We start from the raw sequence: 16731 nt of genomic DNA on the forward strand, positions 1-16731 counted from the left end.
TAGAGTACCTGTGTTTTTTGGTATTTTTTTACCTGTCATGTGTGTCGCATGTTAACTCTTTGTTTTACACAACACCTATTTATATACACATACATTAAAAATATAGCTAAAAAAAATTGATATTTTTTTTCTATTTCTATAAACAAAGTTGAAATTTTTAAGTAAATATGTACACAGTTGGAAATTTTGTGTATTCATGTATGAAAAGTAAGTGGTTATATTTTATGTGTTAATTATTTAACACAGTGGAGTGTAATGTTTTGTATTGCAAGATAAAATAGTTGTAAAATCAACAAACCCAAAAAAAAGCATTTTATATGATTATGTTCAAATGTTTATATAAAATTATATAAAAGTTTTGGCCATATATAATTTTGGATAGTTTTATATATTATACTCATACAGTAAAATTATACTCATAAGTCAGAAATAAAATATTGGAAAAAAAATTTTAATATATTTTTTATATTGAAGAAAATTAATCTAAAGTAATTATACATCAGGGTGGCCCAAAAAAACCGACTATTTTTTCTTCGAGTCTCTTATGAAAATTTGTTGGTTTATGGTGTTTTAAGAAGTCTCTCCAAAAATCGACGGTAAAAAATTTCCAAGAGGTCACGAATTTTAAAAATATCAAAAATGATCGAAATTTGAATTTTTGATTTCAAATTTTCTTCTTTCTCGTGGCAGCAATAGTTTATATTTGTGAAATCATGACTTCGCTGGAAATTTAAGCTCAAAATTTAAATATTTAAACCTCGCTCAAGAATTTTGAATGGTTCCGTGCTGTCTTTTGAACATTTTTGAGCGACCCTTGAATATTAATAATAAAGCTTCTTGATTTTTTCATCATCAATTGGCATGACAATCAATGAAAATATAACCCGAGAAATAAAAATAATAAATTTTTAACATACTTTTTTATTTTTTAAATCAATTTTTAGGTTTTTTCGCTTATTCAGAACTTAGCAAATTTTATTGTTTTAGATTGTCCTGTATATTTTTGGTTATGCAAAAGTTATATTTTAGTGAAATGACAATAATTGAGTTATAAAAAAATACAAAAACTAATTCAAAGTATTAGTCACATATTATCAGTTAATATTCAAAATTATTGAGCGCCGTTCAAATATTTAAATTTTGGGCTGAAATTTTCAGCATGGACATGATTTTACATAAACTATTACTGCCACGAGAAAGTAAAAATTTCGAAGTAAAAAATTCGAATTTCAATCATTTTTGATATTTTCCAAATTCGTGAGCGACCTCTTGAAATTTTTTTATCGTCGATTTTTGGAGAAACTTCTTAAAACATCGTCAGCCAAAAAATTTTCATAAGAGACTCGAAAAAAATAGTCGGTTTTTTTGGGCCACTCTATTATACATATATATCCAATTAACACAATATTTGTGTTATCCTTCAACATGTTCTAGAAAATTTCAACCCAAAAAAAAAAAAAAAAAATAATTTAACATACCCTTTAAATTAATACTAACACTCCGTGTGTTAAGTTTACACAAAAAATGTCCAAATTACTAATTGTTTGTGTTTAATTTAATACAAAATTTTCAACTGTGTAAAATAATATTTACCAACCGTACTTACTTTCTAAATATAAATATTTCTTGATGCATCTTTCAGTCTTATCTTAAAAATATGGAAAAAAATTTTCCAAATATATAAAATTTTTCACAAAAATATAAATTATTTTAAAAAACAATAATTAAAGATTATTTATTAATTTAATTATTTACAAAATACGTGTATCGTAATCCTGTATTAAATAAATTAAATATTTTTCATTCTCAAAAAAAACCAAGTTTTTTTTAAAGAAAAAACTGAAGGTCTCATTAGTGCCTTCTAATTATTTATATTATTTAGTATGTGGAGAAAAATCAAAATCTAATAGATACAATAAAACAGTTATAAATTGACGTGAGGTTTAAAAAAATATCACCTTTCTGCTTATATATATAAATATATTTATATATTAAGGTAACGCTTGTTGGAATAATGTTTTAATTTTTATGATTTCCATTTTCAAAGCAGATCTAAATACATGACGTGATTTCCCGCCATATTTGAACATTATTCGCGGTAAAAAATTTGAATTATTTTTTATTTATATTCCACGGATCTCTTAATTATTTATGATACTGATTAATAACAAAAAAAAATTATTCAAAAAAATGCACCCATAGTTTTTTATATTCTGTACACGTGCATTATTTTTTTTTTATTGATTCGGTGTTTGTTTCTTGACTTCAGGATCACAAATATTTATTAATTGGAATGAGTTTGATGGCAATTAAAAATATTTATTGAGATTTAGTTCTGATTAAAATTTTTAATTAATCGCACTTTTAGTTTCCAAGTTATTTTAGGAAAGCCATCGCGGACTTTGATGCGAATTCTGCGACGTTATTTCTAAAAAAGTATTCGAATGTTTCGATAAAATTAACATGGTTAATTTTAATTTAAAAATAAAAAAATGTAGTTAAGTTAACATTTAAGATATATGTAAATATATTCGTGATTGAAAACTTCGATTGAATTTTATTGGAAAATTTTAATCGGATTTTATCGGAAAGTTAAGATTGAATTTGATGCAAAGTTTATCAGAAATCAGAAGTCAATCGGAAAAAAAATGATTATTTTCCAATTGAATCTGATTCAAAAACTCCAACCTGATTAGATCGAATCCGATTGAAAAATAAATGTATTATTTCCTGGTTAACTCCGATTAAATTTCAATTGGATTCCTGGATCAATTCCGAACAATTCTGACTGAATTTTTGTTTCCGATTAAATCTAATAGATATCCGATTCCTGTCAAATTCAATCGGAGTTTGTATTCAGGGATATCATTGGAAAAAAAATTTACTATTATAGACAAGGAGACAATTTTCATAATCTGGATTAGAAAAAGTTCTATAGCCGTCTTAGTAAAAGTTTCATTCTACAACAGATTTCTTATACACGGAGAAAAGAGTATAGTAAAAATTACAATCTTATAGTAAAATTTACTAACAGATATGAAAAGTACATTCTGTATTGTAATTATTACTAAACGTTTAGTAAAATATACTAGTTAGTAATAATTACATAATAAGATATTCAAAATTACTATGCGTAATGTATTTCTTGTTAAGACGATCATATTTTTTACTATTTGTATAGTAAATTTTACTGTGAGTACTGTTAATAAATACAAATTTAAGAAAGTTAATTTTCTAATACAATACAGGATTTGTTATTACCCAAAATATTAAAAATTACTATGCAATGTATTTTTTGCTAACACGATTATATTGTTTTACTATCTGTATAGTAAATTTTACTATGTATAGATAAAATTAAAAGTTGGTGGGGATAGCATATACAAATATGTATTACAAGTTCTGAAACTTTTGTCTAAAAGAGACATCGGGCCGTCAGAAATAGGAAAGGACTCGCGCGCGGGAGATCAGGGTTCGAATCTCGGTTCAAACCAAGTGATTTTTTAAAAAACAAAAATCGACACCAACACCAATACAGATCACGTAAATAACCATAATAATCATAAAAAGTTAAAAGCTAATAAAAATTTTATTTTATTTTTTTCCATTTTAATATAGTAAAATTTACTGAACGGGATAGTAAAATTTACTAAACGGAATAGTAAAATTGACTAAATATAACTGAAAATTAATATGCAACATAGGAGATTTTTCATAGCCAGTATATGAGAAAATACTAAACAACTTGTAAAATATGCTTATCTGTTTATTAATTTTTCATATAAATCATAAGCGTTTGAAGATCACTATCCAAATTTACTACTTATTCTCATATTTTTTAGTAAAAATTACTATATTTTTTTCTCCGTGTAGTAAATCAAATAATAAAATTTTTTGGATGCTTTTTGATTTGTACTTCAACGTAAATTTACTTATGATTTAACAATTCATAAGACTAAGCGATTATAATTTTAATGTACTTATTTAAAGGAACTATTTAAATTATTAACTTCCCACTTTAAAAATCGATGATTTTCAAAAATTTCGGGAACTTATTGTTTTCACCCCGATTTTCAAAAATCGAGTTTTCATCAGATGTCAACGTTTTAAGGTCCTAGGAAGCTATTCTAACTATTTTCAGAATGATGTCCGCGCGCGCGTGTGTGTGTGTGTGTGTGTGTGTGTGTGTGTGTGTGTGTGTGTGTGTGTGTGTGTGTGTGTGTGTGTGTGTGTGTGTGTGTGTGTGTGTGTGTGTGTGTGTGTGTGTGTGTGTGTGTGTGTGTGTGTGTGTGTGTGTGAATGGTCTATAACTTTTTAACTAATGAATCGATTTGGATGTTTAAGGCGGCGAGTGAAAGAGCTTGTTGGCCATCAACTTTCCTGGAAATTTCAGATCATTTGATCCACTAGACTCGAAAATATATGCGAATTACGAAAAAAAAAAATTTTTTTTTTAGTTTTTTATTGATTTTTCAGAAACGAATCGAACAATCGACTTTAAAATCTAATCAGCTCTAAAACTCAATAAAACGCGTCGAATACCGCCTTAACCATCTCAATTGGTTAATTTGTTCGAGAGATATCGTTGGACAAAAAATGGTAAAAAACGGTTTTTTTCAAATATCTTCGACACGGCTGAATCAATCGCTTTCAAATTCTAATCAGCTCTAGAATTCAATAGAACGCGCCTATTTCCGCCTCAAACGTCAAAATCGGTGAATTAGTTCAAAAGATATCAGCGTTGAAAAGTTAAAAAAATAACATTCTATGTTATTTTTTCCATATAAATAAAAATGTACTGTACTAAAATGTGTCTAAAATCTTACAAACTTTTCCTCATTATGGTCTCTTTTGATCATCATATAATGCCATCAAACTTGTTCTTTAGTCCAAACCATATTGTCAACGAGAAAATCGAAAAAACACAGTTTTTAATCATTTTCTCGGATATTTTAAATATTATTGCTCCGACCTAAGCCAAAACTCATTCAAATCTTGATTTCGATCACTTACATTGATTTCTGCCTCAACACATGTAGTTTATTGAACATAATCGGGAATTAAAATTTAAAAACCGCTTGTTTATTAATGATTTTCGTTTCTTAAACTTTTGAACTGTAGCATAAACCGTAACTTGTTAGAGTTTGAAAAGCTCATAAAAAAACAATTGCAAAGTCAAAAATATTAGTATGCGATATAGTAAAAAAAGTTATCTTTTCGAGTATATTTTAATAAAATTTAAAAAAAAAATTACTAAAACAAACAAAATAATTCTCAAGAATATCGTGTTGTCTCACTGTCACCTAAAATTATTGGATAATTACTATAAAATTCTCTGTGTTTACTCAGCAACGGTGCTTGAAATGTGCAAACGCGAAGCTAATGAATAACCTGTTCTACTAATCAATATCATTAATTGTTAAGAAGCATTTTAGCTTCGTCTGATGGCACAGACATTATCTGTAGAATTAAATTCCCAGAAAGGACTTACATAACTCAATGACGTAATTTCGGGCTGCCAAAGGGCTTATTCTAATTAATTTGATGATGCCATAACTCACGTAATTTAATTTCCTTGCGTTGAAAATAAGAATTAGCATGAATGAACGCGATAGTATATACTAGTATCTTTTGATAAATATACGGGTTTAAAACTTAATAGCAATTTAATCTCTAAATTATCAATTATATATATATATTCATTTTTAAAATATCGAGTGTTGTATGGTCGAGAGTAATTTCCTTTAATGCTCATATGAGCGCTAGAAACATTCATAAATCTCAAAATGAGTATCATTAAAAACTACAGATGACATATTGAGGCAAAATAAAATATTTATTGATGAGACAAACTAACTTCATGACAATTATTATTAATACAATGCGTTAATTAGAATTAACGTCACTCCGAGTTCCGGAGTTTTTAAAAAAAGACACTTGGCATACAAAGTAAATAGAAAATTTTTTAATCGGAAGATGAAAATTTTATTCTAGTGCGCACAATAGGGTGGCCCAAAAAAACCGATTATTTTTTTCGAGTCTCTTATGAAAATTTTTTGGCTTACGATTTTTTAAGAAGTCTCTCCAAAAATCGACGATAAAAAGTTTTCAAGAGGTCGCTCACGAATTTTGAAAATATCAAAAATGATTGAAATTCGAATTTTTTACTTCGAAATTTTTTCTTTCTCGTGGCAGCAATCGTTTATGTTTGTAAAATCATGTCCATGCTGAAAATTTCAGCCCAAAATTTAAATATTTGAACGGCGCTCAATAATTTTGAATATTAACTGATAATATGTGACTAATACTTTGAATTAGTTTTTGTATTTTTTTATAACTCAATTATTGTCATTTCACTAAAATATAACTTTTGCATAACCAAAAATATACAGGACAATCTAAAACAATAAAATTTGCTAAGTTCTGAATAAGCGAAAAAACCTAAAAATTGATTTAAAAAATAAAAAAGTATGTTAAAAATTTATTATTTTTATTTCTCGGGTTATATTTTCATTGATTGTCATGCCAATTGATGATGAAAAAATCAAAAAGCTTTATTATTAATATTCAAGGGTCGCTCAAAAATGTTCAAAAGACAGCACGGAAACATTCAAAATTCTTGAGCGAAGTTTAAATATTTAAATTTTGAGCTTAAATTTCCAGCGAAGTCATAATTTCACAAATATAAACTATTGCTGCCACGAGAAAGAAGAAAATTTGAAATAAAAAATTCAAATTTCGATCATTTTTGATATTTTTAAAATTCGTGACCTCTTGGAAATTTTTTTACCGTCGATTTTTGGAGAGATTTCTTAAAACACCGTAAACCAACAAATTTTCATAAGAGACTCGAAAAATAAAAATAGCTCTAGTACTATTTACTATTCGAATGGGGTAAAAATTTATAGACAGTATCTCTAATTCTAGAAATTTTCTAGAATTGATAAACAGGGACAGAATATCGTCATATTATTTTATGTATTTGGAACTTATTTGTGAATGGAAATCACAAAAATTAGAAAAAACTTCATTGAAAACTACTCACAAGTATATATTTATATCTGTATCTCCATAAATACATATATGTCTACATATATTGCATTTTTCCATTTACAACACATTAGAAACAATGCAATAATCACCACTAAATAAAGTTCACTTTATACTAAATCGCTGCTTTATTTTTTTAAATTATTTTGTTTGCAAGTTCGCAAAAAAAAAAGTTTGAAGTTGTAAATAATAATATTTCTTGTAAGAAATATTTAAGATTCATTAATTTTTTTCAAAACTAACTTTATATGTACAAAACATATTTTTTTTTCAATTTCTTGTGTGCATATATAAGAAAAAAAAAATTTTTTTTATTAAAATTCAAACATCTTTTTGAATAATCAAAGATATCGAATGAATCGAACCCATCTTTAGTTGTCTTTCATAAATAAATATAAAATAAAGAAGTAAATAAACCTAAGCACGCGAATCTAAGAACACAAAACACAGTGAGATACGCTAGCGATAGTGACAGGAGAGCCCAGCATGTTTTAGATCCTTTATTTTATTTGGATGTTCATAGTATTAATTTTATTTTAAACCTTATACCTCTATAAGATTCAGAAAATAGCGTTGTTACTTGACAGCAACGTACTGCTAAAATGCATCTCGCTTTAATATGTAGAAAAAACTCAAAAACTCAACTATTATAAATAAATTCAAATATATACATTGGGTGCTTCAAATGAAAACATTTTTTTGTATTTTTTTTTTGGTAAGACTTCGAGTGTTAAAAGTTAGTCTTGAGTCTAAAAAAAAATTATCTCAAAATTAGCGCAAAATCTCAATCCTACTAAGAGCTCAACGAATATTCATTTTCCAATTTAAATTACGTGTGAAATTTTTATTTATTTTTTCAAATAATAGCATTCTATACATCATGTGGAATCGGTATTATACTCGATGTCACTAGAAGCAGAGGGGAAAGTGGGGTCAATTGAACCAAAAATACTTTAACATTTATTTTTATATGAATAAAAGCAAAATGATAACTTTTTTTTTTACGAAATCATAATTTATTATATAGACTATCATTTCTCATAAGCACATAACTTAACAAATGATGAAAATTTTCAATAAATACGAAATTATATAACTGCATCAAATGGTTCAATCGTCCCCTGTGAGGGGGCAATTGAACCACTAGTCGGGAACAATTGAACCAAGAGTATTAGAACCACAAACGAATGACTTTAATGGATAACTTACTATTCATTACAGCTTAAAACTAAAATTACAACACTTCTAATAATATTTATTATTTTATATAACATTATATGTTATAACAATCACTTTTAAAACTTCTGTCAATAGAATAATTTTTTTTCTTGGTTAGTTTAGCTTGTTTTCACATTCTGTCAAGATGCGCGCGCATGTCTGATGCTCACAGTGTGATTCGTGTGGTTCAACCGTCCCCGAGAGTACTGGTTCAATTGACCCCATAGGATTTTATTGAAATAATTAGTTTAAAAAAAAATATTCAAGAACTATTTTATTAGAAGTTAGAAATTTATGACTAATATATTTGAGAAGGTATTACAAAAAAAATTTTAAGATTACATTTGAAAATTAAAAAATTATTAAACAATTTGTCAAGAGCTGAAAAACAAAGTTCAGATGCCCAAAAACACAAAAATTTGAATTTTAAAAAATTAAATCATGATATTGGTTCGAAATTTTGGTCAGACTAAGGTTTAGTGTATTAAAATACAATTCCAAGAGAACGACTCATTTTTCAATTTTTTTCGAGTTTTTAAGTTTAATGGTTCAATTGACCCCACTCTTTCCTGTGATAGTTTATGTAACTCATGCCGAAGAATACGCCGGTAAGTGGTTTCATAAAGTTTTATATTCACATACAATTTTGTCTGATTGGTAAAAAGTGTGATTTAATATATATTAAATCACTATTTATATTAAGCAATGAAATTTTAGTAAAATGGGCAGAGTACATCCTTACTCAGATTTGAGTCGATAACAAATCAATCACTTCCCTTTTTATGGTTTTGAATTTAATTACCTTATTAACGCAACCGAAATTTTTAGACTGCACATGCGCATCTAATTAATCAGCACACGCATGCGTAGATCAAGGCAACGTCAGCTGAAGTTTATAGTCTTAGATATCTCTATTAATTAATACGACATAATACCAAAGATGAAGCTGAAGCTAGCGGCCGTAATAAGTAGCGGCCGCGCAAAAAATTGCTGGCCGCTACTTATTACAGGCGCTAGCTTCAGCTTCGTTTTTGGTATTATGTCGTATCAATTAATAGAGATATCTAAGACTCTAAACTTCAGCTGACGTTGCCTTGATCTACGCATGCGCGTGCTGATTAGTTGAATGCGCATTTGCAGTCTAAAAATTTTGGTCACGTTAAGAGGTAAATAAATTCAAAGCCATAAAAAGGGAAGTGATTGATTCGTTATCGACTCAAATCTGAGTAAGGATGTATTCCACCCATTTTACTAAAATTTCATGACTTAATATAAAAAGTAATGATTTAATATATATTAAATCACACTTTTATCCAATCAGACAGGATTGTACTTAAATATAAAATGTTATGAGGCTACTTAGCGGCGTATTCTTCGGCATGAGTTACATATATTCATGTAAAATGTCTTTACAAACATTGTCCATATTTCTATTGTACACTATAAATATTTGATAAGGTAAAATCCCCCATTATTGACACTATAAAAATGTCTGTGATTGTTTGAATTTTTTAATCGTATTTTAAATTAATATAATCAACTTTTTTTGCATTTGAAGTTTTAATTGATGACTTTACTTGTATATTTAAATTACTTTACCTAAATAGCAGTAAATCAAATATAAAATATATTAATTTAAAACCAAAAAGTCGAATGTAGGTATTATTGGCAGGGTAAAATAGTATCAGAGCCAACTCTTGACATACCATGGATCCTATAATTGACAGGTCTAATGCGCATACGCAGCAGTTTATAAAAAATGATTAAAGACCACCGTCAATTAGGTTCAAATTAATTATAAATATTTTAAGTAAAAACGACAAAATACGATAATTACAATTAAAAATTTATCTAGGACACAGTTTCATTTTTTTATAAATTCGACGACACTATTCTTGCTTGGGCAATTCATTATTCAATGTTTTGTTTATTATGGAATTACTAGACAGCGTGTTAACATAAATATATCGATATGTATGTTAAGGTGGTTAAGTTATTTTAGTTTGTGGCCTGTCGCTAGTTGACACACGTGAATTTTTATGTACCGAATATTGACACCCGCTATTTTTAAATAATAATTAAGATTTATCAGTCTAAATCAATGACTCTGGGATTTTTTAGACTATAAATAACCTGAAACAATTTTTAATAATACACTTACATTAGAACTGTATAGAGAAATCCGTTTCTAAAAATACAATCACTCTAAACGAAATTGTTAAGAAATTTATTACATTCTAGCGATGGTGGTCTACTCGGGAAAATAAATTTTTTTTACAGCGAATATTTTATACCCAGAAATAGAATTGAGGTATTTTTCAATTTAAAAATATCAAAAAATTAATAAGAAGAATTGAGCAACGTGATTATTCATACAGTTAATTAAAAAATTAATAAATTAAAACAATATGTCAATAGTAGTGTCCCTGTCAATAATGGGGTAATTTATTTGAAAAAATGAATATTCGTCGAGCTCTTAGTAGGATTGAGATTTCACGCTGACATTTCCAGAAAATTTTTCTGAATACTTGCGGCTGTTTTTAGAGATTATAAAAAAAAATTTTCTGTTTGAGTCACCTTGATACTCATATATGTATATATTTATATTTATATCCCTTCTCTGCCAGACATGCCGGGAGCTTTTATAGAGTCCATATTTTATTAGACAAAATGGTTTATCCTCTTCATTTTTTAATATACATAGATATATATAATACCAATCTTACTTATTAATAAATTAATTTATTTCCAATCTCAATGTCGAAGTATATAATACACTTGTTTTAATATATATATTCACAAAGTCCCCGCAAATAATTAAATTATCGAAGTATTACATGATATAAAAATAAAATAAATCAACTATTGGTAAAAAAACTAAAACTTGAAGAATATTGATTGCGGGGTAAAATAAATAATGTAAAGCGATTGGAAAGAAACGAACAAAAACAAAAAAAAATGCGTACAGGGTCGGAAGAGGTTAGCGTTCACAATCAAGCAGAAGATGAAGATTATTCAAGAAATAGAGCGCGGGAAAAGCAAGAGTGACGTCGCCAGGGAATTGGGACTGGCAAGTAGTACAGTCGCGACAATATGGAAGAACCGTGTGAGCATTGCAGAGAGCTGGAGAAATCGCGATATGTTGCAATCAGAAGGAGAGACAACAGATCTCATTGGAAAAAAATCAGCAATGAGCAATATCATAATACCGTCATCCTCATTATCAATTGGATCGATGGTCATGCCCACATCACCGATAACTACTTCCCCATCGTTGATACCATCAACATGTCCCATAACACCGACATCATTATGTAGCTCAGTATCTACCTCTCCTGCGATGATGATACCGCATCAGGACAGCATCCAGCACCAGCAAGCACAGACCCAAACGCTAAATCAGGAACTGCTGGAGGTAAGGATGACGTTTTACGCTCAAATCTGCCCTCAATTCAAGCAAAATCCCAAACAGAATAATAAATTTATAAATATTAAACATTAATAGTCATATTTTTTATAAATATGTATAATTGAATTATAGAGGTAGATTTTTTAACGACTTACGTCGTTATACACAACTCCTAAGAGTCACCACGCTTGTATTAGATCTGAAAACTAGTCACGTAGTATTTAATAATGATTTCAATGAAGAAGATATGTAAGCTATTATATCTTTGTTTTGTTGAAATCCTTTATTAATTGTAGATTTTTTACTTTATAATAATAAGATTAAATGGAGAGAAATTTATGGTAATAATTACAATATATTATGGGAATGGCGTCCATACGAATTATGGAAATAATTATCATAATATACTACGGGAATCATTACTATAATATGGTAATGACTACTGTCATAGTAATCTTTACCATACTATTATAGTAACCATTACCGTAGTATTTAAAAATTCCTTATAATACGGGAATCATTAGCATAATACCATGATAATGTTTACTATTCTATCATAGTAATCGATACCATCAATCACGGTAATAGTTATTGTAATATATGGTAACTATTATTATAGGTAATAGGGTGTTTCAAAAAAAAAAAAAATTTTTTTTTTATGGTATCCAAAATTGAAAGTATAACTAAAAATAAAAATTTTGGTACAAATCCAGGCTCTTAATAGTGATATTAAGGTTTGCCTCAATCGATTTTTCTATTTTCCATTTAAATAACACGGGAAATAAATTTTTTTTTTTTAGAATTTTTTAGCTCACAAACTAATCAACGTATTTTTATGCACAATGGATGTTTTTGCAGGAAATTGAACGCTCTACAAAAAAAAGTCTCTTATCATTTTTTGATAAATCCCACTGTTCAAAAGTTATTTAAGCCTTAAGTCAAATTTATAGTATATTTTGAGATTTTTTTACTTTTCCAGCGAAACTATCAGTCTCATCAAAAAATGCCATTAGAACTTTTTGTAGATAATTTTATTCCTTACAAATTATTACGAATAAAGTTTTTCAAAATTCCGCATAGTTCACAAGTTATTTTCATTTCAATGTCAAGCTCTCAAAATCAATCAGAATTCTAATTTTTTAAGGGCTAGATATTGAAATGAAAATAACTTGTGAACAACGCGAAATTTCGGAAAATTTTATTCATAAAAATTTGTAAGGAATAAAATTGTCTACAAAAAGTTCTGATGAAATTTTTTGATAAGACTGATGATCGCCGAAAAAGTAAAAAAATCTCAAAATTTACTATAAATTTGACTAGAAGCTTAAATAACTTTTGAATAATGGGATTTATCAAAAAATGATAAGAGACTTTTTTTGTAGAGCGTTTAATTCCCTATAAAAATATGTCCTGAGCTCATCTGTACAATGAGCCATCGCCGAGGTATAAAATTCCAAGCTTAAAAAATTTTTTTCCCCATTTTATTTAATTGGAAAATAGAAAATTATGATTCGCGACCTCTAAATATCAATATTAAGAACTCATATATTTACAGAAACTTTGTTTTGCCATCCTCTGACAGAATTCCTCGGCTATTCGAAAAAAAAACCTTAATCAATTTTTTTGACACACCCTATTATGTATCATAGTAATGTTCATTACAATATGTAGTAATGTTCACCATAATATATAGTAACGATTACCATTCTAGTATGGGAATATTTCACATATAATATGAGAACGATTACCATTACTTATAAAACATTCCCATACGCACCTACACTGTGAAAAATTTCCAACAAATTTTACTATGGGTGCATTGTAATACCGGACCATAAGAAAACTGGTACAAAATTTATAAGTGTCCCATAGCAAAACGTATGCGCATAGGCCCCAATCGTGTCGTCTGCGCAAACGTTTACTATGGGACACTTGTAAATTTTGTATCAGTTTTCTTATGGTCCGGTGTTACAATGCAGCCATAGTAAAATTTAATGGGAATTTTTCACAGTGTAGTAACTGTTACTATGTGACTATGAAAACTATTCCCATGAGTATGGTAATCATTACTATAGCTCAAATACCATATTCCCAAGTAATTATTACCATAATATTATGGTTTGATATTTCGTAATTATATGAGGAACGATTACCACAATTTTCTCTCCGTAAATAGACATAAATTTATTTATTATACACGATGCACATAACAATTATACAGAACATATACATATAAAAATAACTTTATGTAATAAAGTTTCAAAACCTGGGAATGTCGATACGTTATCGTGCTGCTCGAACTTGTTTATTTAAATAATGATTAAAAGCTAAAGGATTTTTAGGAAAAACAAATAAAATAAAAGTGAAAATGGGAAAAGAGGAAGTAACAACCATTAGAAAAAAAAAAATTTTCTAAATGAAATGAAGTCTACCATAATACTTTCCTTTTGCCTATAACTTCTCCTGTCACTATGTATAACAGCTAGCTAAATAATAAATGATTATCCAGCATGCCTTGATACAAGAGTACTCTCTTGAAGAAACAACCAAAACATATTATTCGTTTTAAAGTATGTTTCTTGTTCTTTTATATATCTTAAATATAAGCGTGCTATCATTTTTTTATTTTTCATATTTTAATTATTACTTTTATGTGAAAAAATAATTATCGAGGGATTTATTGTATCACATGTTAATATCTATTTTCTTATAAATTTTATCTTTTGATTGCTTAATAAGAAATCGTTTTATCGATTAATTAGTTGCGCATACATCAATTCATTGCTTAGCCTATTTCTGCATGAATCTTAATATTATAATTAATTTTTCATTTATCAACTTTTAAATCTTTATGTTTCAATGTACTTGCTAGTTTTTTTTAATTTTTTGTTTTCAGTTTTACAAAATATCATTATTTCAACCTAACCCTAAAATTATCGCTTTCAACTCCTGATATATTCAGCATCAATTTTTATTGAGAAAAAATGAATTTTAATTTCTTTTTAAACAGAAAGATGACTAATCAAATATTTAAGTACAAAATTTTGTCATTATGACTTTTTCTGTTAAATTTTTGATTAATCGATTAATAGGACGTTGCATAGCAAGAAAGAAACTAGAGGATTTCAGACGAAGGTGATTAACTGCTCGAGCTGAAGGCGTGCGCTGACATTAACCATAGTCTGAAATCGTATTTTATTCCTGCTATTCAGTATTTTCTTCATATCACCTGCATTGATATTTGATTTTTAATGTCAGGCTAGTCGAAACAGCCTTTCTTAAAGAAACGATGAGAAAAAAAAATTTTTGAATCGCCCTTCTTACACGGAGAAAAGAGTATAGTAAAAATTACAATCTTATAGTAAAATTTACTAGCAGATATGAAAAGTATATTCTGTATTATAATTATTACTAAACGTTTAGTAAAATTTACTAGTTAGTAATTGTCACATAATAAGATATTCAAAATTACTATGCGTAAGGTATTTTTTGCTAAGACGATTATATTTTTTACTATTTGTATAGTAAATTTTACTACAAGTACCATTAATAAATACAAATTTAAGAAAGTTAATTTTCTTAGGGTTTGTTTCTATACAAAATATAAAAAATTTCTATACGCAATGTATTTTTTGCTAACACGATTATATTTTGTTACTATCTGTATAGTAAATTCTACTATATATAGATAAAATTAAAAGTTGGTGGGAAGAGCACATACAAATATGTATTACAAGTTCTGAAACTTTTGTCCAAAGAAGACTTCGGGCCGTCAGACATAGGAAAGGATTCGCGCGCGGGAGATCAGGGTTCGAATCTTGGTTGAAACAAGTGCATTTTTAAAAAACAAAAATCGACATCAACGCCAATACAGACGACATAAATAACAATAATAATCATAAAAAGTTAAAAGCTAATAAAAATTTTTTTCCGTTCTAATATCGTAAAATTCACTAAACGGAATAGTAAAATTTACTAAATATAATTAAATATTAATATGCAATATAGGAGAGTTTCCATAACCAGTAGAAATTACTAAACGATTTGTAAAATATGCTTATCTGTTTATTAATTTTTCATATAAATCATAAGCGTTTTAAGATTACTATCCAAATTTACTAATTATTTTCATATTTTTTAGTAAAACTTACTATATTTTTTTCACCGTGTATGTGTATTTAACTGCAAAAGATTCGAATCGTTCCTTTTAATCAGGGAGTCTGATTTCTGATCGATAGCGCAGACAAAATAATATATTTTAAATATACAAATTCACGTAATTTAATAGAGAAACTCATTTTTTTAATTATCAAAATGAACTAAGTTTGATTGGTTATTGGAATGACATGCATTTTCAGTGGTTTATAATAAACAAATATAGTTAAATTTGCAAAAGAATAGAATTTATCTCACTATTTTTCTATAGTTGTTATTACTGCGCATGCGCATTAGCGCAAAGCCATGGACTTCATCATAGCCAAGTAGTGGGGAAAAAAGCCTATTCTTTTGCAGACTTAACTATATATTTCTGCACGATAATCTGTGTATTAAAAATAGTCCATATAATGGATGTGTTATTTTTTAACAGACTATTTATGTTGAATTTCGACAGAAAAAATTGTAGTAAAATTTTAACACAAATTCGGGTGGCTTTTAGTGAATAAAAAATTTAATATGTTAACAATACAAATTTTTAAATTAAGCTGACATTGTGTGACGGAAGTAAAAAGAAGTCAGAATCTAATTTATCGAGTAGAAACTAATGAATTTCTTCCCTAGGTAAGAAACTGATCAGTTTCTGCCCTCTAAATCGAATCGGTCTGAAATTGACTTGTTCCGACTGGCGAAACAGGCATTAAAACTCGCAGTTACAATGCAGGTGATGAAAAATTGATTACAATTCATACAAAAAAAATTATCGAATGTTAATTTAATTATTTTATTCAGTCGAATTAAATTGTTCAAGTCACATTGCAGAAAAATATTTAAATTTGAATTTTCAAAAAAGGATAGAGATGCGATTATTCAAATTAATCAGAAGCTTGAAACAATAA

General features: G+C 27.7%; 1 protein-coding gene across 8 annotated transcripts in view; it reads left to right on the forward strand.

Moving 5' to 3' along the window:
- Positions 1-16731, forward strand: part of LOC103574240 (bromodomain adjacent to zinc finger domain protein 2B) — a 109279-nt gene that overhangs the window by 69741 nt on the left and 22807 nt on the right. For 5 of the 8 annotated variants that reach the window (XM_014443529.2, XM_053739721.1, XM_014443526.2 and 2 more), the window contains one exon: positions 11237-11683. The exons of the other annotated variants lie outside the window; for them this stretch is intronic. In XM_014443529.2, the coding sequence (XP_014299015.1) occupies positions 11237-11683 (447 nt within the window). The remainder of the gene's footprint in view (positions 1-11236; positions 11684-16731) is intronic. 8 annotated transcript variants of the gene reach the window in all.

This window comes from Microplitis demolitor, chromosome 6 (assembly GCF_026212275.2).
Source record: "Microplitis demolitor isolate Queensland-Clemson2020A chromosome 6, iyMicDemo2.1a, whole genome shotgun sequence".
In the NCBI taxonomy this organism is placed as follows: domain Eukaryota; kingdom Metazoa; phylum Arthropoda; class Insecta; order Hymenoptera; family Braconidae; genus Microplitis; species Microplitis demolitor.